Source organism: Panthera uncia, chromosome C2 (assembly GCF_023721935.1).
Source record: "Panthera uncia isolate 11264 chromosome C2, Puncia_PCG_1.0, whole genome shotgun sequence".
In the NCBI taxonomy this organism is placed as follows: Eukaryota; Metazoa; Chordata; class Mammalia; order Carnivora; family Felidae; genus Panthera; species Panthera uncia.
In genome coordinates this window covers 155,176,111-155,199,795 of record NC_064810.1, presented here as the reverse complement: position 1 = coordinate 155,199,795, position 23,685 = coordinate 155,176,111, and the positions used below count along the sequence as shown (strand labels likewise).

General features: G+C 42.8%; 1 protein-coding gene across 4 annotated transcripts in view; it reads right to left on the bottom strand.

The window, feature by feature from the left end:
- The window catches only part of TCAIM (T cell activation inhibitor, mitochondrial), a 73,778-nt gene that overhangs the window by 44,900 nt on the left and 5,193 nt on the right, over nucleotides 1–23,685 (bottom strand). For 2 of the 4 annotated variants that reach the window (XM_049629114.1, XM_049629117.1), the window contains exon 2: nucleotides 3,495–3,570. In XM_049629114.1, the coding sequence (XP_049485071.1) occupies nucleotides 3,495–3,523 (29 nt within the window). In that variant the 5' untranslated portion in view covers nucleotides 3,524–3,570. Of the gene's footprint in view, nucleotides 1–3,494; nucleotides 3,571–16,459; nucleotides 16,586–16,941; nucleotides 17,247–23,685 lie in introns of those variants that run through there. The other 2 variants (XM_049629115.1, XM_049629116.1) reach the window with 2 other exon arrangements.

Sequence of the window (23,685 nt, the reverse complement as noted above, 5' to 3'; positions counted from 1 at the left end):
GCTGTAAACATGGTTTACATGTGTACTTGCTGTTGTTCGGTTCGTTAGTTGGCATCTGCTGAGAAGCACTAGCCAAACACACTTGGATGTGCGAGAGAAGTGCTGGGAAAGGGAGAAGGTAAGGAGAACTTTCAAACCAGGAGTTAGGTCTGACACCTGTAGGAGAGAGGGGAGGCAGGACTGGATAGGAAGTCTTGGGCTGCAGCACAGTTCCAAGAAGCGCTCAGGTAGGCCGGTGGAGTGTCCTTGGGCCAAAGATGCCCACTGGCAGAGTCCTGTGTCTTGCTGGAGTGAGCCTGACTTAGTATTCCCGCTTTGCTTGGTCACTGACTGCCAGGAAAGCGTGGCTTTGGGACAAATCCTTTGGTGGACCCGGAGAGGCCAGAGAGCTCAGTGGGTATCTTTTTTTTTTTTTTTTTTTTTTAATTTTTTTTTTTTTCAACGTTTATTTATTTTTGGGACAGAGAGAGACAGAGCATGAACGGGGGAGGGGCAGAGAGAGAGGGAGACACAGAATCGGAAACAGGCTCCAGGCTCTGAGCCATCAGCCCAGAGCCTGATGCGGGGCTCGAACTCACGGACCGCGAGATAGTGACCTGGCTGAAGTCGGACGCCCAACTGACTGCGCCACCCAGGCGCCCCGCTCAGTGGGTATCTTATAACCACCACAGCACAGGGTCTGGCACAAGTATTATTGTTTTTATTTTTTAAATTTTTTAAAAATGTTTGTTTATTTTTGAGAGAGAGAGAGAGAGAGACAGAGACAGAGAGTGTGAACGGGGGAGGGGCAAAGAGAGAGGGAGACAATCTGAAGCAGGTTCCAGGCGCTGAGCTGTCAGAACAGAGCCCAGTGTGGGGCTCAAACTCATGAACCACGAGATCATAACCTGAGCCAAAGTCGGACACTTAGGTGCCCCAAGTATTATTTTTAATGTACATTAAATGAATGTATAGTAGGTTTTTAATGAAAGGAAACAAAACAATCAAGGAAAGGTAAATGGAAAACAATACTATACTGCTTGAAATTGAGCAGATTCAGCACATGAAAATCTGAAATTGCAAGATATTGAGGAAAAGATTAGATTTTGTAGGCCACGTGGCCTGTCTTACAACTATCTTACTTTGCTGCTATAGCAGGAAAGCAGCCACAATGAGCACGTGAATGAGTGTGGCCGCGGTCAGACAGAACTTCACTCACATAAGTAGGCAGTGGGCCCCTCTGCCTCATGGACTATACTTTGCTGACCTCTGCACTAGAGGAAGCATCCCGAGTACATTAAAACATACGTGCACAATTTCCTTCTAATTTTTGTGGAACAGACTATGCAAGAGAGAGATCTGTCAAATTATTTGCATTTTTCTAAAAGGAAAGTTATCCTGCCTATAAGAGCAAAGCTGCTTTGAGTGCAATGCAGAGCCATTAACAACCCGTCAGGGGATCAGGGCCTTTGCGAGGTAAGGAATGTCACCACTGGTATCTGCTTTGCATAGGATGCGATTTCTCATTAACGAAGACTTTGCACTCTAGTTACTCCAGGGCAGTGTTCATCAGGATCCATCGCACCGTAAAAGCAACTTACTGGGCTACGAACCGGCATTAAAAAAGAGAGGGTGCACAATAGAAAGTATCACTGGATACGTATTTTTTAATGTTTTGTTTTTGAGAGAGAGAGAGAGAGAGAGAGAGAGAGAGAGAGAGAGAGGTGTGACAGAGCGTGAGAGGGGGAGGGGCAGAAAGGGAGGGAGACTGAATCCCAAGCAGGCTCCAGGCTCTGAGCTGTCAGCACAGAGACATCATACCCTGAACTGAAGTCGGAAGCTTAACCGACTGAGCCACCCAGACGCCCCAATATCACTGCATATTTTCTCAGGCTCAGTTGGTTAAGCCTCTGATGTCAACTCAGCTCCTGGTTTCAAGGTTCGCAGGTTGGAGCCCTGTGTCCGACTCTGTGCTTACAGTGTGGAGCCTGCTTGGGACTCTTTCTCTCCCCATCTCTTTCTCTGCCCCTCCCCAACTTGTGTGCGCGTGCATGCTCTCTCTAAATAAATAAATAAATAAACTTAAAAAAAAACCCAAAATATCACTGGGTAACTATTGTTATGAAACTTGTATTTTAAGGATTATGATTAAAATGCTGTTTTCCGAAGGCTGGAATAAAAACAAGCTGGAAAAGCGTGGCTCTGTTCTACAACCACTACTATTCACTGCCTGTCAAAGGCATGGAGTGAGGAGGCAACCATCACTGAAGGGAATGGTCCATGAGATGTTACAGAACTCATTCCTCCAGGCTCCCATGGTCTCTCCTGTATCAGAGCATGAAAACACAATACTTGAGCCTGGCTTTCTGTGGCATGAAGAATGTCTCCTCATCTGCAGAAGAACAGTTTTTCAGGGCACTGTATCCCAGTCACTTTGTTTCCCTGCCACTCCCCCTCCCCCTTATCTCTTCACAGTTGTGTCAGGAATTCTGTCAGAGAAAGTCTCCCTTTGTTTGAGAATCCTTGTTATTTACAACTTGGTGGAAAAAGTGTTTCCTCTAAACAACTTCCTTTTGACAGGAACTATTTACTTACACAGAATAGTTATTTAAAGGAACTAATTACTGCCAAGTATGTTTCAGAAACCCAAAACTTCACATATTTTTATGTAGCAGGTCAAATTGTCTTGTAGTTATATATTTTGAGCCAAATGAACAATATTTTCCCCTTTTTTGACTTGGCTACCAAGAAGCCAGGACTGAATTTGATGTCTGAGTAATTGTTGACCAGTTCTGGTTTTTTGTTTTTTTTTTTAATTCTTAATGTTTATTTATTTTTGAGAGAGATAGAGTGTGAGTGAGGAGGGGCAGAGAGAAAGGGAGACATAGAATCCAAAGCAGGCTCCAGGCTCTGAGCTGTCAGCACAGAGCCCGACGTGGGGCTCAAACTCACGAACCTCGAGATCATGACCTGAGCCAAAGTCAGATGCTTAATCAGTTCTGCTTTTTAATATGATTTTTTTTCTCTACAGGGCTTTTGATCTCTTTCAATTATACTATATTTGTCTATTATACAATGTCAATTAAATTCATATATTTGAACTCAAATCCTTTCTTGAAGTAGGATTTAGATTATATATCATTAGTAGCAAATACAGTAATCAAATGATCCTACTATACAATTAAATACAATTTAAATGTAAAGTGGTTTTCCATATGACAGCATAGACTTGAGGGCAACATGACAAAAACTGTGCTAAGGACAATCTTTATCTTTTTTTCTCTTAAATTTTTCATACTGAACTATTCTGAAACATGGTATTTTTTTTCAGCTTCTGCCCTGAATGAACTCTTGGAGGGTCTGGATGTTCATATGAATTTTCTTTTCTTTTTTTGTTCCTGTCCTCCATCATAATATAATTTTAGAATTTGAAAAATAAAAATAAATTAAAATTATCCAAATGCATAACAGATACCCCCACCCACACTATTTACAGATTGGACCACACAGCTTACCTTCTCACCGGTCTCAGGTGGCAAAACATTTCTGAATATATGTATATACATCAACTGCCAGCCATCCATTAATCACCTAAAAAGTTAAGCAGATACAAGTAATGAACAAATGGAATTTGAAATTAAAAATTACCATTTATATTAGCATCCCCCACTCCCAATATGAAATGCTTATCCATAAATCTAACAAAATATGTACAAGATCTATGAGTAAAACTGTGAAATTGATGATGAAATCAAAGAATTAAATAAATGGATATCCTATGTACATGAATAGGAAGACTCAATATTGTCAAGATATCACTACTTTCCAACTTGATCTATAGGACAATAGATTAAATCTATAGATTCAGTGCAATCCCAATCAAAACTCCAGTAAGTTATTTTATGGATATTGGAGGTTCTTCAAAAAGTTAAAAATAGAACTACCCCAGAACCCAGCAATCACACCATTAGATATTTACCAAAGGATACAAAAATACAGATTTGAAGGGGTACATGCATCCTGATGTTTATAGTAGCAATATCAACAATAGCCAAACTATGGAGAGAGTCCAAATGTCCATCAAGTGATGAGTGGATAAAAAAGATGTGGTATACACACACGTAGGAATATTACTCAGCCATCAGAAAGAATGCAACCATGTGGATGGAGCTAGAATGTATTATGCTAAGAGAAAGAAATCAGAGAGAAAAATACCATATGATTTCATCACTCATATGTGCAATTTAAGAAACAAAACAGACCAAGAAAAAAAAAAGAGAAACAAAATAGACAAACATATGGGATGGGGGAAGAAAAAGAGAGAGGGAAACAAACCACAAGAGACCCTTAATGATGGAGAACAAACTGAGGGTTGATGGAGGGAAGTGGGTAGGAGATAGGCTAGATGGATATTAAGGAGGGCACTTGTGATGAGCACTGGGTGTTGTATGCGGGTGATGAATCACTGAATTCTACTCCTGAAACCAATACTGCACTGTATGTTAACCAAAATTTAAAAAAAAAGAAAGAAAGAAAGAAACCAGCATACAGATGTCTAAAGAAGCTTTATTCATAATTGCCAAAACTGGGGAGCAACCGAGATGTTCTTCAGAAGGTGAATGGATAAACTGTGGTACATTCAGACAATGGAATATTATTCAGCACTAAAAAGAAAAAAAGCCATCAGGCCATGAAAAGATGTGGAAGAAGCTTCCAAAGCTATAGTAATTAAAACAGTATACTGACATAAAAATAGACATATAGATTGATGTGACAGAATAGAGAGTCTCAAAATAAGCCCATGCATATATGGTTAATTAATTTATGACAAAGGAGCCAAGACTATACCATGGGGAAAGGACATTCTCTTCAAGAAATGATGCTGGGAAAATTGGACAGACATATACAAAAGAATGAAATTGGACCCCTGTCTTATACCATACACAAAAATTAATTCAAAATGGATTAATGATTTGAACATAAGACCTAAAAGCATAAAACTCCTAGAAGAAAACAAAAATGGCCAGCTCTTTGACAATGATATTTTTGAATATGACACCAAAAGCAAAAGCAACAAAAGCAAAAATAAACAAGACAATATCAAACTAAAAGGAAAGCATCAACAAAATGAAAAGGCAACCTCCTGAATGGGAGAAAATCATTGCAAAGCATAAATCTGATAAGGGGCCAATATCAAAATGTATAAAGAACTCAACTCAATAGCAAACAAACAATCTGATTTAAAAAACCTGGGGGCGCCTGGGTGGCTCAGTGGGTTAAGCGGCCGACTTCGGCTCGGGTCATGATGTCGCGGTCCGTGAGTTCGAGCCCCGCGTCGGGCTCTGTGCTGACAGCTCAGAGCCTGGAGCCTGTTTCAGATTCTGTGTCTCCCTCTCTCTGACCCTCCCCTGTTCATGCTCTGTCTCTCCCTGTCTCAAAAATAAATAAAAACATTAAAAAAAATGATTAAAAAAATCTGAATAGACATTTTCTAAAGACATACTGATGGCCAACAGACATATGAAAAGATGCTCAACCTCACTGATTTCAGGGAAATGCAAATCAAAACCACAATCTGATATCACCTCACGCCTGTTAGAATGGTTATTATAAAAAAGGCAAGAAATAACAAGGTTGGTGAGGACGTGAAGAAAAGAAAACCCCTGTACACAGTTGGTTGGAATGTAAATTGGTGTAATCACTATGGAAAATAATATGGAGTTTCCTCAAAAAATGAAAAATAGAATTACCATATGATCCAGTAATTACTTTACTGGTTATTCAAAGAAAACAAGAACACTAATTAAAAAAGATAAAAGCACCTCTATATTTGCTAAAGCATCATTTAGAGTAGCCAAGATATGGACACAATCCAAGTGTCCATTGGTTGAATGAATGGATAAAGACATTGTAGTACACACACACACACACACACACACACACACACACACACACAGAGGAATATATTATTCAGCCATAAAAAAGAATGAAATGTTGCCATTTGCAACAACATGGATGGACTTCAGGGATCATATGCAAAGTGAAATAAGTCAGACAAAGAAAGACAAAAACTATATGACCTGTCTTATGTGTGGGATCTAAAAAAAAAATAAAAAGAAAAAACCCATCAAGCTCAGAGATACAGAGAACAGATCGGTGGCTGCAAAGGGTGGGGTGGGGGTGGAGGGAAGAAATGGATGAGCTGTCCTTTTTTTAGTTTACATAAATTTAATATAAAATTTTTAAAACTTTAAAAAAGAAAAATAAATGAGCTATCAAACCATGAAAAGATGTGGAAGAAACTTGAAGTGACAGAAGCCAATCTACAAAGATTATGTACAGTGTGATTCCAACCATATGACATTCTGGAAAAGGCAACACTATGGAGACAGTAAAAAGTTCAGTGGTTGCCAGAGGTTGGAGGGAGAGAAGGATGAACAGGTGGAGCACAGAGGATTTTTAGGATAGTGAAACTACTCTCTGTACTACCATGGCAGACACACGTCATTATACTTTCGTCAAAACCCATGGAATGTACAACACCAAGAGTGAACCCTAATGTAAGCTGTGGATTTTGGGTGGTAATGATGTAGGTCACTGTAGGTTCAAACTGTAACAAACGTACCATGCAGGTGCGGAAGACTGTGTGTCAGGGACAGAAGGTATGTGGGAACTCTATATTTTGCTCAATTTTGCTGTGAACCTAAAACTGCTCTAAAAAATAGTGTACTTTTTTAAAAGGTAAGCAGATAAAAGGGGGAAGATTTTAATCACATGAACTTTTCCAACAATTTAGATAATAGGAAGATGTTCAACTATAGTATGATATGCATGTCAACTGACATAGTGATTTAAAAAAATCCTAAGAGGAAAAAAAATCGTATGAGCAGTCCCTTAATAAGTATTGAAATGCCCTATTCACCCAATAATCACCAAGTAAAACATTCTTTTTCTCCCTATTATCAAGCTGTTAGCTGTCTTACTCCCTATTATTCCACTCTTCCAGGCATCTGTTCAGCAGCATTATTCTCTCAAACAAACCATTACATGGCTAAAGTCCTATTCCATCAAATCTTGAGCATTAAGTATGTTTAAAAAATATTTTCATGATGTAGTTAATATACCTGAACCAAGGTAATGTAATGAAGCATATCTGCCATTAATAAAATGACAGAAATATGTATTTTAAAGACAAATCAAGAATTACCTTGAAAAATTTACGTATTCAAACAACAATTATTTGTTGTATACTTTACTTTCTGGTTAACTGGTGTGGCAAAAGTCTCTGGAATGCAGAATTGTTAGACATATTCATTTCAATGTTTAAAAAGATGATTTTACTTAACCATCTACCTTTATATTTTGTTTGAGACAAATACACAGATACAGGAGATACTCCTACCATTTTGAAGATTTCTGAGATGAAATGGAGGAAAAAGAACCATTTGGACTATCTAAAAGTTCAGTGCAATCTGTGATGGACTGAATTCTCACAAAATTTTCTCAAGAAGTAACCAGAATAATCTAATCTTAGTTAAGATGACACAGATAGAAGGCTCAAAGCTTGCAAAGACCAGAAGGATATACATATCCAATCTTTAACTGGCTACCTGTAGGTAGTAAGATATTAAGTGCTTTAATTTTATTTCCTGGTTTTCTTACAATGAACATGTGGCATACATTCTTAATTTTTTTTAATCAATGCTTTTAACATTCAAATTTAATGAAGAAAATGAGTATAGCAGGAAAGAGGGTTGTTCACTCAGTATTTAAGACAGGACCCTAACCCTGGAATATCTGTCCAAAGACATTCCTGGACTGTAGTCCCAATTTAGCTCAACAAGAAACAGCTTACCACACTCACACATAATGAATTCATTTTTATATTATTATTTTTTTTAAGTTTATTTATTTATTTTTTACTAATCTCTACACCCAATGTGAGGCTTGAACTTAAAACCGTGAGATCAAGAGTCACATGCTCTTCTGACTGAGCCAGCCAGGCGCTCATTTTTTATATTATTAAGAAAATTTATGCAATTTAATGGCAAAGATACTAATAAATGAGCTAAAACTGTGGGTAAGAAATGAGGAATAATACTTGAGAGGCATATGATCATCTAAGAATACAGATGGGAAACAGATGAAATACACAACCATGCTCTAACCAATATCCATTATTCAGCATAAAATGATCTAAAAGCACCCTTGAAAAGCCAGAATTACTAAACACCACAAAGCACCTCGGTCTACAACACAACAGTGCAACCTGTTTTGTCTTTTGCAGCAATATCTTAGAAGTTCATAAAATCAAAATGTCTACATCCAATGAATAATGTAGGTGATCCAGAGGACATGCTCTCCTACACATTTTCAAAAGCAAGACATTAAAACACAACACTGAAAAGAAACTGTTATGATAGCTGATTTGAAATAAATGTTTTGAATTTTGAAAGTTAAAGCACACCATAAAGATAATTTAAAAATCTGAAATGAATTTAGGAAAGACTAGCTGTTTCAAATTTGACTCAAAAAGTGTTTTAGAGGCAAATAGCCAAGTTACACTAAACACTTATGAATAAGATTTCCTAGGAAAAGTAGCTCATTTATCACAGAAAGCAGTTTTGTAACTTCAGAGTCAGCTTGGAATTGATCTCCAAAGAATCACCAACAGCAAAATTGCAAAAAATACAGAATGTGACCTTAATGATTTTCTTTATTTTTTTTATTATGAAATTTATTGTCAAATTGGTTTCCATACAACATCCAGTGCTCATCCCAACAGATGCCCTCCTCAATACCCATCACGCACCCACCCCTCCTTCCCACCCCCCATAAACCCTGTTTGTTCTCAGTTTTTAGGAGTCTCTTATGTTTTGGCTCCCTCCCTCTCTAACCATTATTTTTTTTCTTCCCCTCCCCCACGGTCTTCTGTTAAGTTTCTCAGGATCCACATAGGAGTGAAAACATATGGAATCTGCTCTTCTCTGCATGATTTATTTCACTTAGCATCACACTCTCCAGTTCCATCCAGGTTGCTACAGAAGGCCATATTTCACTCTTTCTCATTGCCACGTAGTATTCCATTGTGTATATAAACCACAATTTCTTTATCCATTCGCCAGTTGATGGACATTTAGGCTCTTTCCATAATTTACATATTGTTGAGAGTGCTGCTATAAACATTGGGGAACAAGTGCCCCTATGCGTCAGCACTCCTGTATCCCTTGGGTAAATTCCTAGCAGTGTTACTCCTGGGTCATAGGGTAGGTCTAGTTTTAATTTTTTGAGGAACCTCCACAATGTTTTCCAGAGTGGCTGCACTAGTTTGCATTCCCACCAACAGTGTAAGAGTGTTCCCGTTTCTCCACATCCTCTCCAGCATCTATAGTCTCCTGTTTTGTTCATTTTAGCCACTCTGACTGGAGTGAGGTGATATCTGAGTGTGGTTTTCATTTGTATTTCCCTGATGAAGAGCGACGTTGAGCATCTTTTCATGTGCCTGTTGGCCATCTGGATGTCTTCTTTAGAGAAGTGTCTACTCATGTTTTCTGCCCATTTCTTCACTGGGTTATTTGTTTTTCGGGTGTGGAGTTTGGTGAGCTCTTTATAGATTTTGGATACTAGCCCTTTGTCTGATATGTCATTTGCAAGTATCTTTTCCCATTCCGTTGGTTGCCTTTTAGTTTTGTTGGCTGTTTCCTTTGCTGTGCAGAAGCTTTTTTTTTTTAATTTTTTTTTAATGTTTATTTATTTTTGAGATAGAGAGAGACAGAGCATGAACGGGGGAGGGTCAGGGAGAGAGGGAGACACAGAATCTGAAACAGGCCCCAGGCTCTGAGCTGTCAGCACAGAGCCCGACGCGGGGCTCGAACTCACGGACTGCAAGATCATGACCTGAGCCGAAGTCGGCTGCTTAACCAACTGAGCCACCCAGGCGCCCCTGTGCAGAAGCTTTTTATCTTCATGAGGTCCCAATAGTTCATTTTTGCTTTTAATTCACTTGCCTTTGGGGATGTGTCAAGTAAGAAATTGCCGCGGCTCAGGTCAGAGAGGTTTTTCCCTGCCTTCTCCTCTAGGGTTTTGATGATTTCCTGTCTTACATTCAGGTCCTTTATCCATTTTGAGTTTGTTTTTGTGAATGGTGTAAGAAAGTGGTCTAGTTTCATCCTTCTACATATTGCTGTCCAGTTCTCCCAGCACCATTTGTTAAAGAGACTGTCTTTTTTCCATTGGATAGTCTTCCCTGCTTTGTCAAAGATTAGTTGGCCATACTTTTGTGGGTCTAGTTCTGGGGTTTCTATTCTATTCCATTGGTCTATGTGTCTGTTTTTGTGCCAATACCATGCTGTCTTGATGATTACAGCTTTGTAGTAGAGGCTAAAGTCTGGGATTGTGATGGCTCTTGCTTTGCTCTTCTTCGATATTTGGTTATTCGGGGCCTTTTGTGGTTCCATATAAATTTTAGGATTGCTTGTTCTAGCTTCGAGAAGAATGCTGGTGCAATTTTGATTGGGATTGTATCCAATGTGTAGATTGCTTTGGGTAGTATTGACATTTTAACGATATTTATTCTTCCAATCCATGAGCATGATGTTTTTCCATTTCATTGTATCTTCTTCAATGTCCTTCATAAGCTTTCTATAGTTTTCAGCATACAGATCTTTTACATCTTTGGTCAGGTTTATTCCTAGGTATTTTATGCTTCTTGGTGCACTTGTGAATGGGATCAGTTTCTTTATTTGTCTTTCTGTTGCTTCATTATTAGTGTATAAGAATGCAACTGATTTCTGTACGTTGATTTTGTATCCTGCAACTTTGCTGAATTCATGTATCAGTTCTAGCAGACTTTAGGTGGAGTCTATTGGGTTTTCCATGTAGAGTATCATGTCATCTGCAAAAAGTGAAAGCTTGACTTCATCTTTGCCAATTTTGATGCCTTTGATTTCCTTTTGTTGTCTGATTGCTGATGCTAGCACTTCCAACACTGTGTTAAACAACAGTGGTGAGAGTGGACATCCCTGTCGTGTTCCTGATCTCAGGGAGAAAGCTCTCAGTTTTTCCCCATTGAGGATATTAGCTGTGGGCTTTTCATAAATGGCTATTATGATGTTTAAGTATGTTCCTTCTATCCCAACTTTCTCGAGGGTTTTTATTAAGAAAGGAGGCTGAATTTTGTCAAATGCTTTTTCTGCATCTTTTGATTGACAGGATCATATGGTTCTTACCTTTTCTTAATGTGATGCACCATATTGATTGATTTGCAAATGTTGAACCAGCCCTGCAGCCCAGAAATGAATCCCATTTGATCATGGTGAATAATTCTTTTTATATGCTGTTGAACTTGATTTGCTAGTATCCTGTTGAGAATTTTTGCATCCATATTCATCAGGGATATTGGCCTGTAGTTCTCTTTTTTTTTTTGCTGGGTCTCTGTCTGGTTTAGGAATCAAAGTAATGCTGGCTTCATAGAATGAGTCTGGAAGTTTTCCTTCCCTTTCTATTTTTTGGAACAGCTTGAGAAGGATAGGTATTATCTCTGCTTTAAATGTCTCGTAGAATTCCCCTGGGATGCCATCTGGGTCCTGGACTCTTATTTGTTGGGAAATTTTTGATAACTGATTCAATTTCTTTGCTGGTTATGGGTCTGTTCAAGTTTTCTATTTCTTCCCGTTTGAGTTTTGGAAGTGTGTGGGTGTTTAGGAATTTGTCCATTTCTTCCAGGTGTACAGTTTGTTGGCATATAATTTTTCATAGTATTCCCTGATAACTTCTTGTATTTCTGAGGGATTGGTTGTAATAATTCCACTTTCATTCATGAATTTTTCTATTTGGGTCATCTCCCTTTTCTTTTTGAGAAGCATGGCTAGAGGTTTATCAGTTTTGTTTATTTTTTCAAAAAACCAACTCTTGGTTTCATTGGTCTGCTCTACTGTTTTTTTAGATTCTATATTGTTTATTTCTGCTCTGATCTTTATTATTTCTCTTCTGCTGCTGGGTTTAGGGTGTCTTTGCTGTTCTGCTTCTATTTTCTTTAGGTGTGCTGTTAGATTTTGTATTTGGGATTTTTCTTGTTTCTTGAGATAGGCCTGGACTGCAATGTATTTTCTTCTCAGGACTGCCTTCGCTGCATTTCCAAAGCGTCTGGATTGTTGTATTTTCATTTTCATTTGTTTCCATATATTTTTAATTTCTTCTCTACTTGTCTGGTTGACCCATTCATTCTTTAGTAAGGTGTTCTTTAAGCTCCATGCTTTTGGAGGTTTTCTAGACTTTTTCCTGTGGTTGACTTCAAGCTTCATAGCACTGTGGTCTGAAAGTATGCATGGTATGATCTCAACTCTTTTATATTTATGAAGGGCTGTTTTGTGACCCAGTATGTGATCTATCTTGGAGAATGTTCCATGTGCACTCGAGAAGAAAGTATATTCTGTTGCTCTGGGATGCAGAGTTCTAAATATATCTGTCAAGTCCATCTGATCCAATGTATCATTCAGGGCCCTTGTTTCTTTATTGACTGTGTGTCTAGATGATCTATCCATTTCTGTAAGTGGAGTGTTAATGTCCCCTGCAATTACCACATTCTTATCAATAAGGTTGCTTATGTTTATGAGTAATTGTTTTATATATTTGGGGGCTCCAGTATTCGGCGCATAGACATTTATAATTGTTAGCTCTTCCTGATGGATAGACCCTGTAATTATTATATAATGCCCTTGTTCATCTCTTGTTACAGCCTTTAATTTAAAGCCTAGTTTGTCTGATATAAGTATGGCTACTCCAGCTTTCTTTTGACTTCCAGTGGCATGATAAATAGTTCTCCATCCCCTCACTTTCAATCTGAAGGTGTCCTCAGGTCTAAAATGAGTCTCTTGTAGACAGCAAATAGATGGGTCTTGTTTTTTTGTGCATTCTGATACCCTATGTCATTTGGTTGGAGCATTTAGTCCATTTACATTCAGTGTTATTATTGAAAGATATGGGTTTAGAGTCATTGTGATGTCTGTAGGTTTCATGCTTGCAGTGATGTCTCTGGTACTTTGTCTCACAGGATCCCCCTTAGGATCTCTTGTAGGGCTGGTTTAGTGGTGATAAATTCCTTCAGTTTTTGTTTGTTTGGGAAGACCTTTATCTCTTCTTCTATTCTAAATGACAGACTTGCTGGATAAAGGATTCTTGGCTGCATATTTTTTTCTGTTCATCACATTGAAGATTTCCTGCCATTCCTTTCTGGCCTGCCAAGTTTCAGTAGACAGATCCGTCACGAGTCTTATAGGTCTCCCTTTATATGTTAGAGCGTGTTTATCCCTAGCTGCTTTCAGAATTCTCTCTATCCTTATATTTTGCCAGTTTCACTATGATATGTCGCGCAGAAGATCGGTTCAAGGTATGTCTGAAGGGAGTTCTCTGTGCTTCTTGGATTTCAATGCCTTTTTCCTTTCCCAGTTCAGAGACGTTCTCAGCTATGATTTCTTCAGGTACACCTTCAGCACCTTTCCCTCTCTCTTCCTCCTCTGGAATCCCAATTATGCGTACATTATTTCTTTTAATTATGTCACTTAGTTCTCTAAGCCTCCCCTCATGCTCCTGGATTTTTTTTTATCTTTTTCTCAGCTTCTTCTTTTTCCATAATTTTATCTTCTATTTCACCTATTCTCTTCTCTGCCTCTTCAATCCGAGCTGTGGTCGCCTCCATTTTATTTTGCACCTCATTTATAGCATTTTTTAGCTCCTCATGACTGTTTCTTAGTCTCTTGATCTCTGTAGCAATAGATTCTCTACTGTCCTCTATACTTTTTTTCAAGCCCAGTGATTAATTTTATGACTATTACTCTAAATTCTTGTTCCACTATATTGCTTAAATAGTTTTTGATCAATTCGTTAGCTGTCGCTACTTCCTGGAGTTTCTTTTGAGGAGAGTTCTTCCATTTCGTCATTTTGGGTATTCCCTGGAGTGGCTCCAAACTACAGGGCACTTCCCCTGTACTGTCCAGAGAAACTTGTGTTGGTGGGCGGGGCCACAGTGAGACCTGATGTCTGCCCCCAGCCTACCACTGGGGCCACAGGCAGACTGGTGTGTACCTTCTCTCTCCCAGGGGCAGGACTCACTGTGGAGTGGTGTGGCTCCTGTCTGGGCTGCTTGCACCGTGCCAGGCTTGTGGTGCTGCTTTGATGGGATCTGGTCAAGGGCGTATTAGCCAGTGGATCCACAAGGTGCACAGGGGCGGGAGGGGTAGGCTCAGCTCGCTTTGCCTTCAGTGGTCTGCTTCAGGAGGGGCCCTGCGGCACTGGGAAGGAGGCAGACCCGTTGGAGGGATGGATACACAGAAGCACAGTGTTGGGTGTTTGTGCTGTGCAAGCAAGTTCCATGACGGGAACTGGTTCCCTTTGGGATTTTGGCTGGGGGATGGGCAAGGGAGATAGCGCTTCCCAGCACCTTTGTTCCCCGCCAAGCTGAGCTCTGTCCTCTGGGGCTCAACAACTCTCCCTCCCGCTCTCCGAGCAGAGCTGTTGACTTATAACATTCCAGATGTTAAGTCCCACTGGCTGTCAGAGCACACTCTGTCCGGCCCCTCCGCTTTTGCAAGCCAGACTCGGGGGCTCTGTATTGCCGGGCGGGCTGCTCCTCTGCTGCCCCGGCTCCCTCCCACCAGTCCGTGTAGCGTGCACCACCTCTCCGCCTTTCCTACCCTCTTCCGTGGGCCTCTCGTCTAAGCTTGGCTCTGGAGAGCCCGTTCTGCTAGTCTTCTGGTGGTTAGCGGGGTAAATTAGGCAGATGTGGGTGGAATCTAAGCAATCAGCAGGACGCAGTGAGCCCAGCATCCTCCTATGCTGCCATCTTCCTGTCTTCCCTTAATGATTTTCAAACATGGAACAAAAAGTATGTTATACAGAGAATTTTTTGTTTGTGCAGAGAATTTATGTTGCATGCTTTAGAAGCATTTCCATAAAAAAATAAGGCAAAAAAAAAGTTTCTGTACCTAAAGTACTGGTTTTCAGTTGTACAGAAAAATTATATATTCAATGTCCAGTCTGTAATCACACGGCAAATTTACTACTGAGCAATGACTAATAAAGGACATTAATACTTAGAAATGGGACAACGGATTCCCCCAAAGAAAATAAAATGTTCCTAAATACAAATCTGAACATCACATCATGGTTTCTAGATTTAGGGAGAACTTAAAAAAAAAACAGTGGGACTGTTACAGGTTAAAAGTTAGGTGCTTTCTGCCTGCTTTTTTGGTTAGTAGGCAATTTCCTTAAAAGGTGCACATGGCAGTAAAACGATTTCAAATCTAGGCCACCTAATAAGGTAGCCACCTAAAGCCACCTAAAGCCACCTTCCCCAAAGGCCTTAATGGTCTCACAGGTAGAATATTTTGTGGCAGGGAATGTAATAGACTCTGGTGTGTGTGTGTGTGTGTGTGTGTGTGTGTGTGTGTGTGTGTGAATGTGTGGCTCAGCCAGCCTTGCCGATTTCGAGTTAGTGGCTCCACGGACGGGCACCCTTAAGGTCCCCAAAAGTCTACGGAGTCTGAGTGGGCTCTCCTTGTCCTGTTGGGAGCATAAGGTCTAGGGCAGTATTGGATCTGATTCTGATAGCAAGTCACAAAGCTGAGTCCGCTCCAGCCAAACCTCACCTAAAGTTTCCCTCAGGAACATGACCAGAGGAGTATCTGATTAGTCCTCTCATCCGAGGAAATACTCTCCCTTTGTCTGCTTTTATGACACTGAACATGAGAAAGAAATTAATAATGGGATCAAAACAGAGTAAGCCTACGATTTTAGAGGTCATGCCCAAAAATTTTACAAAGGGATTTTTCAGGTGATTATGGGGTGAAAATGACACCTGGGAAGTTAAGGACCTTTTGGGAACTAGAATGACCTATATTCAATGTAGGATGGCCCCCAGAAGGGACATTAAATGCTCAAACAGTGCAGTGGGTTTGGCTAATAGTCACTGGGAACCCAGGCCACCCTGATCAATTTCCATACATCGACTCCTGGCTTGAAATTGCCCGAAACCCCCTACCTTGGGTGTGATTCATCCTTAGCAAGCAGAGCCAGGCAATGTTTTAGCCATTTTATCTGGACGCTCACCCAGGGAACCAAAGAAGCAACCCACCGCTCCTCTAATATTTAAAGGAGACGTGGAGAAAGATCTTGTCTTTCCACCTCCTTATGACTCGTCAAACTCCCTCCCCGATGCCCCTGAACTTTAAACCCCTCCCCCGTCTGTCTGTCCCATCTGCTGCTGTTGCCGCCGCCATTGTCACCACAGCCCATCTCCCTGCCCCTCTCAGACCTGGAGAACCTTCCCCCACAAAGGCCAGCAGCCAGACTGCACGCCAGACCCAGACCTAACGCTCTCCAAATGCCTGTAAGGGATATGAGAGAGCCTGAAAGACAGAATGAGGAGGGAACAGCCCAGCCCAGCCATTCCATGATGTATTACCAACCTTTCTCTATAACTGACCTCCTCATTTGGAAACACAACACTCCATTATACTCTGAAAAGCCACAAGCAATGGTCGACTTGATGGAGTCCCTCTTCCAGACCCACCGACCGAGTTGGGAAGACTGTCAACAGTTACTCCGTACTCTGTTTAATACAGAAGAAAAAAGAAGAAGAATGAGAGAAACATGACAGTACCTAGAAGATCACACACCTCCAGGGATCAATGACCCTGCTGTCTGGGCTCAAGCTGCCATGCCTGAAGAACGCCCAACATGGGATTTCACCACAGAAGGACAAGCCCATATCCCACGATACCAGGAAGCCCTCCTTTGGGGAATTTGAGCTGGAGCCAAAAGGCCTATGAACATGACTAAAGTATCATCAGTCACGCAGCACCCTGGGGAGTCTCCCAGAGACTACTATGAAAGATTATGTGAAGCATACCATGTATACACCCTGTTTGACCCCGAGGCACCAGAAAGTCAACAAATGGTAAATACCTCTTTTGTGGCACAGACTGCCCAAGATATCAGAAGAAAACTCCAGAAGTTGGAGGGCTTTGCCGGAATGAATATCACTCAGCTGATAGAGGTCGCCAGTAAAGTTTTCATGAACAGAGAAGTCACAGCTGAGAGAGAGAAGCGGAGAGAAGACTAAAAAAGAAAGCCACCCTTCTCGCAGCAGCACTAAAAGAAATGGACACTGCAAAGACAGGAAGACCCCAACCACCAAAAGGCGGGAAGCCCAGAGCACCCTCAGCAAAAGACCAATGTGCATACTGCAAAGAGAAGGGACACCGGAAGAACAAATGTCCGAATCGGAAGGGGCTCTCAAAACCCAGCCGATATCGGGAGGAACTCAAGGCGAGAACCTCACTGGTCTGGCCGGGGTAGAATCAGACTGAGGGGGACTGGGCTCTTTCTCTTGGCCCCCATGAGCCCACGGTCGGAATGAAGGTAGGAGGCCAAACAGTAACTTTCATGGTTGACACTGGGGCTGAATACTCCGTTGTTAATTCCCTGGTGGCGCCCTTAAGCCAAAAGACGGCAACCATACTTGGGGCTACTGGGACACAGGTGATGCAACAGCCCTTCTGTCAAGTTCGACAATGTGAACCTGGGGGTCACAAGGTGCGGCATGAGTTCCTCTACTTACCTGACTGCCCGATTCCTCTCCTGGGCCGAGATATGCTCTCCAAACTTGGGGCCCAGATAACTTTTGAACCCAATGGACACACTAGCCTCCAATTAAACCCAAGCAGGAGGAAACCCTGGTCTTGGCGATTACCCTGCCAAGGGAAGAAGAATGGAGACTATTCTGTGCACAGGCCCTACCCTGTAGCCCCTCAGAATTCAGGCCTACATTCCCCTCTGTATGGGCTGAAGATAACCCACCTGGACTAGCTTGCAGTCGGGGCCCCACCGTTGTTGACCTGATCCCTGGAGCCCAACCTCAGAGACAAAGGCAGTACTCTCTTCCACTCGAGGCTAGAATGGGTATACAAGAGCACCTGACCAAGCTCAGAGAAGCAGGTATTCTAATTGAGTGCCAATCGGCTTGGAATATCCCACTCTTGCCAGTCAAGAAGCCAGGAGGAGGATACTGACCAGTACAGGATTTGAGGTCCATTAACAAAGTGACTGTTTCCTTACACCCAGTGGTTCCGAACCCATATACTCTCCCCAGACTCATTCTGGGGTCAGCCAAATGGTTTACATGCCTCGACCTAAAGGATGCTTTCTTCTGCCTCCACCTGGCTCCTCAAAGTCAACCATTGTCTGCCGTTGAATGGACTGAGCCCGTTACAGGGTGCCAGATGCAGCTGACCTGGACACGACTTCCCCAAGGTTTCAAGAACTCACCTACTCTTTTTGGGGAAGAACTAGCTGCAGACCTCGCAGACTTTCTGAGGGAAACCACAGGGTGTGTCCTCCTCCAATACATAGGTGACCTCCTCCTTGCCAGCGACACCCAAGAAGACTGTATGAAAGGTACCAAGGCCCTCCTGCAGTTCCTGTCCTACTCGGGGTACCAGCCCTCTTGGGAAAAAGGCACAGGTTTGTCAGCAGCAGGTCTGATACTTAGGCTTCCTCCTCACAAAAGGAAAAAGAGAACTAGGACCGGGAAGGAAGAAAGTTATCACCACACTGCCACAGCCCCAAACAAAACGAGGTTTGCATGAATTTTTAGGGGCCACAGGGTTCTGTCGCATTTGGATTCCTGGATTCTCAGCCATAGTGAGGCCCCTCTATGACCTGATGGGAGGGCCAGACTGGGGGCCCCTCGCATGGACTGAGAAGGCAAGGGCTGCTTTCACAGAAATAAAGCGGCTCTGGGACGAGCCCCAGCCCTGGGTTTGCCTGACATAGAAAGACCCGTTAACCTCTTCGTACATGAAAAGGACAAATAGCCCTTGGAGTGCTTACTCAGAGTATGGGGCCTTGGCAATGGCCAGTGGCCTACCTGTCAAAAAAACTTGATCCTGTGGCTGCAGGATGGCCACCGTGCCTCAGAGTGCTGGCAGCCACAGTCCTGCTCATCAAGGATGCAGACAAAGTCACGCTGGGACAAACGCTTAATGTTAAGGTCCCACACGCGGTCATGTCCCTCATGAGCACCCAAGGATATCGTCTCCTCTCCAATTCTCGGCTGACACAATACCAAGGGCTTCTCTACAAAAACCCAAGGGTCGCTCTTGAAGCAGTAAAAACACTAAACCTGGCCACCTTCCTTCCCATGGGGGAGGGAGAACCCGACCAAGACTGTTCCGAAGTAGTGAATGAAGTCTATGCCAACTGCCCGGACCTCCAAGACCAGGTTATATAATAAGCCCAGAGATCACCCTGTTCAGCGATGGGAGCAGCTATTTACAAGAGGGCAGCCGAAGAGCAGGATATGTAGTAACCACAACCACCAAAGTTCTGGAAGCCAAGGCCTTGCCGGAAGGATGGTCGGCACAATGGACTGAACTGTACACCTTAACCCGAGCCCTCATCCTTAGCAAAGGTAAATGAGTTAACATCTACACTGATTCCCAGTATACCTTTGCTACTGTGCATGTACACAGGGCCATCTATAAAGAAAGAGGTCTCCTTACTGCTGCAGGGAAAACTATCAAAAACAAGGAAGAAATACTAAAGCTTCTTGAGACCGTATGGCTACCAGACAAGGTAGCTATCTTACACTGTAAGGGACATCAGAAAGGAGATGACCCTATAACTCAAGGAAATCGCCTGACGGACAAAACAGCTGGAGCGGCTGCCTGTGGTGACCCAGGACAAGCTCCTATCTACACTATGACTCTTGCGCCCCACAGGGAAGCCTCCCTGCCCCTGTACACAAACAATGAAAGAAGTTGGGCCTCGACAGAAGGGGGCACACTAAGCGAAGAGGGTTGGTGGGTCATGCCAAATGGACACATCTTTGTCCTGTCATCTATGGGAAAACACCTAGTGAAGGAATATCACCAACTGATGCACTTAGGGAAAACTGCACTGGAGGCCCTCCTCAAAAAGAACTACTATATCAGCCAGGTGCCGGCATTATGCCGAGCTGTCAGTGAACAATGTGTAACATGTACCAAAACCATGCTTGGTCTGCCCCATGGCCCCCGCCTGGCATGCAAATGATGGGAGCCGCCCCTTTTGAAGACTTAGAGGTGGACTTTACTGACATACAACCAAATAAAGGATTCAGGTACCTTCTTGTAATCATCTGCACATATTCGGGATGGGTCGAAGCATTCCCGACCAGAACGGAACGAAGTCGCAAGGTGGCCAAAGCTCTTCTACGGGAGATTGCACCTCGGTTTGATCTACCCTTAACCATACACAGTGATAATTGACCTGCATTTGTGGCAGACATTATACAAACCCTGACAAAGTCCCTCAACATTACCTGGAAACTGCACACTGCTTACCGACCCCAGAGCTCAGGGAAAAGTAGAGCAGATAAATCGCACCCTCAAGGAAACCCTGGCTAAGTTCCACCAAGAGACTAATCTCCCATGGCCAGATTTACTACCGCTGGCCCTCCTGCGTGCCCGATGCACACCTCGGGCACTAGGATTCTCCCCTTTCGAGTTATTATGTGGGCGACCCCCTCACATGTTTAGGAAAACTCCCAGGAGACCTACACCAGATTGGAGACAAGGGAATAAGAGAACAGCTCCAGACCTTGGGGGCAGTCCTAAACAAGTTACAGAGATATACCATAGAGAGGGCCCCAATTTCCTTAGGGACCCCCATTCACCCCTTTCAGCCAGGAGACTCTGTGTGGGTCAAAGATTGGAAGAGGGAACCTCTTAAACCACAGTGGACTGGGTCTCATACTGTTATTCTAACAACTCCTGCAGCCCTTCAAGTTTCAGGTGTCACCCCATGGGTCCATCACTCCAGAGTTAAGGCCAACTCAGAAGAACCCACAACCTGGCGAAGTGATCCAGATCCAGTCAACCCACTTAAACTGACCCTCAAAAGGGAAACTGTCCCTGAGACCTCCAGCCCTGCTCCAGCCACACCCCAGAAGCTGGCTGGCCTGCGCACGGCAGAAGCTTGAAGAATCAACGCACGAACCTAGCCCAGGGGTCTGGATGCAACTCTGCCAGCCCTTGCCCCTTATTGGTGTCATAGCCCTGATCTTACTTCTTACTGTTGGGCTGATAGAGACTGCACCAACAAGCTGGACACGGGACAAAAGATGCATGCTGGGTCTCACATACCTCCTCTGGATGGGAGGGCCATTAGGTATTGCCTGTATATTATGATAGCCTCTCTCACCCTCACAACTGCCGCTTACCCACTTTGCCTCTAGGATTGTTATATGACAATAAGGGGGTCAAGGGCATTCAGTGCCTTCACCTGCCTCCACAAGATTGCTACAAGGGAAAAACACCCACTCTCTGTCAGTCACCCAGTGCCCCAAGGACTAAGTATTGGACTGTAGAGATAACCCAAAATGTCAGGAACCCATGTCACAACAAGGGCCTCCAGAGAGGGAAGCGAGCTTGCTACACTTACTTTCCTCAATAGGGGAATCTCGGATGGGGGAGGGGTGCAAGACAGGACCCATCAAGAGGTTATAAAGGATACCCAGGATAGGGTAATACAAGCCATAAAGGCGACCACTCCCCCGGCAGCCTACCAAGGTGCGAACCTTTCAGCCCTCAATCAGATGCTTACCATTTCCCTACTCCAGCGTCGGGCCAACACTACTCTACAAGTCCTCCATAAAATAGATAATCACACCCAAACCTGCTGGATGTGCTTGCCCCTCAGCTGTAAGGCTTACTTAGCCACTCCTATCCCTTTGACCTGGGAAGCTCCTGAAAATCTCAAAACCAACACCTCTGTCTTAATTGGACCCCTGGTCACTGGGGTCCGTCTCACAAATGCCAACAATCTAATCTGTACAGTCCCTGAAGGTATGAACAGTACCTCCCTATGCGGAAGAAATATAACCTTAGAGAGGAATGCAACCCTGTGTTCAACCCCTGGGGTGTTCTATCTGTGTTCTAGTTCGGCCTACCGATGCTTAGAGGCCAAGTGGACTCAGATATGTTATTCCGTCTTCCTAACCCCAGAGATATCCATGTACACGGAAGATCAGCTCCTGACAGCCTTTAGCCCCAAGTCCCAGGCCAAACTGCAGTCTTGCTACCTGTTCTGATAGGAGCAGGAATTGCGACAGGAATAGGAACCAGAATAGGGGGCATAGGTTCATCTGTAGGACTCTACCATAGACCATCTCAAGAGCTAAATGAAGACGTGGAACAAACAGGTGGCAGATTCTCTGGTAACTTTACAAAGCCAAATAAACTCTCTGGCAGCAGTGACCCTCCAAAACAGGCAAGCCCTCAACCTCCTCACTTCAGAAAAAGGAGGGACTTGCATCTTTCTGAGGGAGGAATGTTGCTATTTCATAAACCAGTCAGGAATAGTTATAATTAAGGTTAAGGAACTCAAGGAAAGAATTTAACGTAGACAACAGGAAAAAATCAATGGAAAGGATGGGATCTCAGGGATTGGGCATCCTGGCTTCCTGCCCTGGCGGGGGCCCTCCTCTCCATAACTTGTATCCATTGGCCCCTGTATACTGAATGCCATGGTTTTATTGAAAACGCTGTTTGCTTGCCAAACTACTGCACACGTATCTTAGCCTTCCGAGAGTACCAACCTGTAAAACTGAAAGGTGATGCCTACTAAACATTTTTGTTAAAAGGCATCAAAGGGGGGAATGTTGGAGAAGTGAATAAAGTACGCCAAAGATGGCCGACAGGGCTAAAACAGACTCTGGTCTCTAGCTTATAGACACCTCCTCCGGGTTCTTCTTCCTTTGTTTGCTGCGCGCACAAAACCCCCACAGATATGGAAGCGGACAACTACAAATTAGCCTCCCCACTTGCGTTCGGCACTCAGGTCTTTGAAGAAACGGTCTCCTCTGAGCCTGCCAGTGTTAAATAAATCTCTGATCCACCAAGATCGCCGAGTGCCGCTTTGTTTTTCTGCCAGCGTTCCTGCCTGGTTCCGTAACACAAGAACTGTCTGTTCTGCTACAAAAAAAGTTTCTTTAATGTGAACTAGCTTATGTGCAATTGGTGAATAAGGGAAATATGTTACACCTTGTGAAGTTTTTTCCCAGCATGTAAGTGGTTTAGAGCAATCAGAGGTGGTCTTTCTACAATTACAGTGGCTTCAGCTGTATGTAAAGACCTTACAAAACCTGAAAATCCCCCAGGACTTCCTTCCTTTGATTTAAGCTTATGTTTAGTGGCTTCAAGCATCCCTGCGTTTTTCACTACATCAAGCAATCTGGAAAGCTGCTGGTGCAGATGAAAAAGGTGGAGACTTCCACACGTCTCATTTTGAGTGGTATATATTTTTTCTTCATAACCCCTGTTATTTTAATGTATTATCCTACAGAATGTCAGGATTTCCAGGAATGTGTACATATCCTTACAGCAGAAACACCTGTATAATAGGCACTGTCACCCCAAACTGCCCTTTAATTTAAAATTTAAAAATTTTCATTAACTGAGAGAATACTTTAAGCTAACACTGTCTGCTAGACAGAAGTGGTTTAGTCAGAAACTCTACTGTGGAAATGTTAATTCCGTAAGTATTTTATTAAATGTTGTCTTTACTTTATCAAAAGGATTACATTTCCTTTTTTTTTTTTTAATTTTTCATGTTTATTTTTGAGAGAGAGAGAGAGAGAGAGAGAGAGAGAGAGAGAGAGAGAGAGAG